A 2,500-nucleotide genomic window follows, 5' to 3' on the forward strand; every position below is an offset into this window, starting at 1 on the left:
TGAATGGCTCCTACTCTAGCTGCAGCCTTATTCCAAGCATCCATGAATTCAGCTGTGGCTCTCTTCACTTCCTCTGTAGCCTCTACCTGTTTTGGTGCAGCAGAATAAGGATCAGCAGTCACACTCACGGCTTGTCTGATAGCAGATGCTCTCTGTGCAGCAGCTTCCCATGCAGCCATGAACTCAGCAGTAGCTCGTCGAACTTCTTCAGTTGGCTGGACTGGCTGAGGTACTGAATACATAGCATGCTGAACAGTAGTTGCTCGACGTGCAGCTTCATTCCATGCAGCCATGAATTCAGCTGTAGCCTTTTGTACTTCCCTGGTAGCCTGAACCTGCTGAGGAACTTGAATGTTGTAATGACCAGGAGTTCCAGACTTGACTAAGACTGACTGAATCTTGGTTGCTCGTGCAGCAGCCTTATTCCATGCAGCCATGAATTCTGCAGTAGCTCTCTGAACTTCAGGAGTAGGTTCAACTGGGCGGGGAGCTCCATATGAAGGTACAGGAGGGGCAGCTGGAGTGAAAGAGGAAGGAGCAGAGGGGGTACCAACAGAGTGTGCTTGGTATACAACAGCCTGAGCAGGAGTCCGAGGAAGAGAGCTAGCACCCATGATGATATTGACATCAGGAGCAGCTGCAGCGGCAGCAGCAGCAGCATTCCATACCTTCATGAATTCAGCAGTTGCTTGTTCCACTGATGGAGTGAAGCGGGGAGCAGAACCAGAAAGCTGAGCAGGACCAGCAGCTGGTACAGTACCTGCTACTTGGTAAACAGTAGTCTGAATGGCTCCTACTCTAGCTGCAGCCTTATTCCAAGCATCCATGAATTCAGCTGTGGCTCTCTTCACTTCCTCTGTAGCCTCTACCTGTTTTGGTGCAGCAGAATAAGGATCAGCAGTCACACTCACGGCTTGTCTGATAGCAGATGCTCTCTGTGCAGCAGCTTCCCATGCAGCCATGAACTCAGCAGTAGCTCGTCGAACTTCTTCAGTTGGCTGGACTGGCTGAGGTACGGAATACATAGCATGCTGAACAGTAGTTGCTTGACGTGCAGCTTCATTCCATGCAGCCATGAATTCAGCTGTAGCCTTTTGTACTTCCCTGGTAGCTTGAACCTGCTGAGGAACTTGAATGTTGTAATGACCAGGAGTTCCAGACTTGACTAAGACTGACTGAATCTTGGTTGCTCGTGCAGCAGCCTTATTCCATGCAGCCATGAATTCTGCAGTAGCTCTCTGAACTTCAGGAGTAGGTTCAACTGGGCGGGGAGCTCCATGTGAGGGAACAGGAGGGGCAGCTGGAGTGAAAGAGGAAGGAGCAGAGTAAGTACCAATAGATTGGGCAGGGGTTTGGGGACGTGAGCTAGCACCCATGATGATATTGACATCAGGAGCAGCTGCAGCGGCAGCAGCAGCAGCATTCCATGCCTTCATGAATTCAGCAGTAGCTTGTTCCACTGATGGAGCAAATTGTGGTGTAGATCCAGCTGGTTGAGCAGGGGTAGCAGATGGTGTTGTTCCTGAGAGCTGGTACATGGTGGTTTGAATAGATGGCACTCTTGCTGCAGCCTTGTTCCAAGCTTCCATGAATTCAGCTGTAGCCCTTTTGACCTCTTCAGTAGCCTCTACCGGTTTAGGTGCAGAGGAATAAGGATCAGCCGAAACAGTGATTGCTTGCTGAATAGTTGAAACTCGCTGAGCAGCAGCCCTCCATGCGGCCATGAACTCCTCAGTAGCTTTTCTAACTTCTTCAGTTTGCTGAACTGGTTGTGGAAGAGAGTAGACTGCATGCTGGACAGTTGCTGCACGTGTAGCAGCTTGATTCCATGCTGCCAAGAACTGTGCACAGGCTGTCTGGACTTGTGCAGGATTTTGAACGTATCCTGATGGCGTCAATAGCGTCGATGTGATGGTATTTGCTCGAGCGGCAGCAGCATTCCAGGCAGCCATGAAAGCTGCAGTAGCTTGCTGGACTTCAGGAGTTGGCGCTACTGGGCCAGCACCAACTGCATAGCTTGCCTGGTACTGGAGTGGCAAGGCCACGTAAGTTTGCCCGACAGTTCCACATGGCACGAGACAATTGTCTGGTACAGGTGAGCCCACGGCTACTACCGCCAGCGCTGCTACCACCTGAAACAAAATAAACAAGATAAGGAAAAGAGTGCCTTGGTTGGCATAGGAACATGCATGGATATATTGCATATTTATACATCCATACGTGTACTCTTTTTTTTATGTATATATATATATATATGTATATCTGTTTACATATCGATGTATCTACTTATCTATCTCTCTATATAAAAATATGTACACATATAAAGATATAATTTTATACATGCTAATATATATACAAACACTCTCACATTTGTCTGACTGTATGTGTTTGTGTATATATATATTATGAATGTACATTTGTGTAAATACGTGTGTGTGCTCCTGTACGAGTATAACTATACATACATTCATATAAACATCTATATGTATGTGTGCGATTT

At 47.6% G+C, this 2,500-nt stretch overlaps 1 protein-coding gene across 1 annotated transcript in view; it reads right to left on the reverse strand.

Annotated features, from left to right (window-relative positions):
• Window positions 1-5: 5 nt before the first annotated feature.
• Window positions 6-2,500, reverse strand: part of LOC138861301 (mucin-5AC-like) — a gene marked incomplete at both ends in the record, with an annotated part of 12,022 nt that continues 9,527 nt past the window's right edge. The window contains one exon of the mRNA XM_070120280.1: window positions 6-1,760. Coding sequence (XP_069976381.1) covers window positions 6-1,760 — 1,755 coding nt within the window. The remainder of the gene's footprint in view (window positions 1,761-2,500) is intronic.

The sequence above is a fragment of the Penaeus vannamei genome, unplaced genomic scaffold (genome assembly GCF_042767895.1).
Source record: "Penaeus vannamei isolate JL-2024 unplaced genomic scaffold, ASM4276789v1 unanchor4245, whole genome shotgun sequence".
Taxonomy (NCBI): domain Eukaryota; kingdom Metazoa; phylum Arthropoda; class Malacostraca; order Decapoda; family Penaeidae; genus Penaeus; species Penaeus vannamei.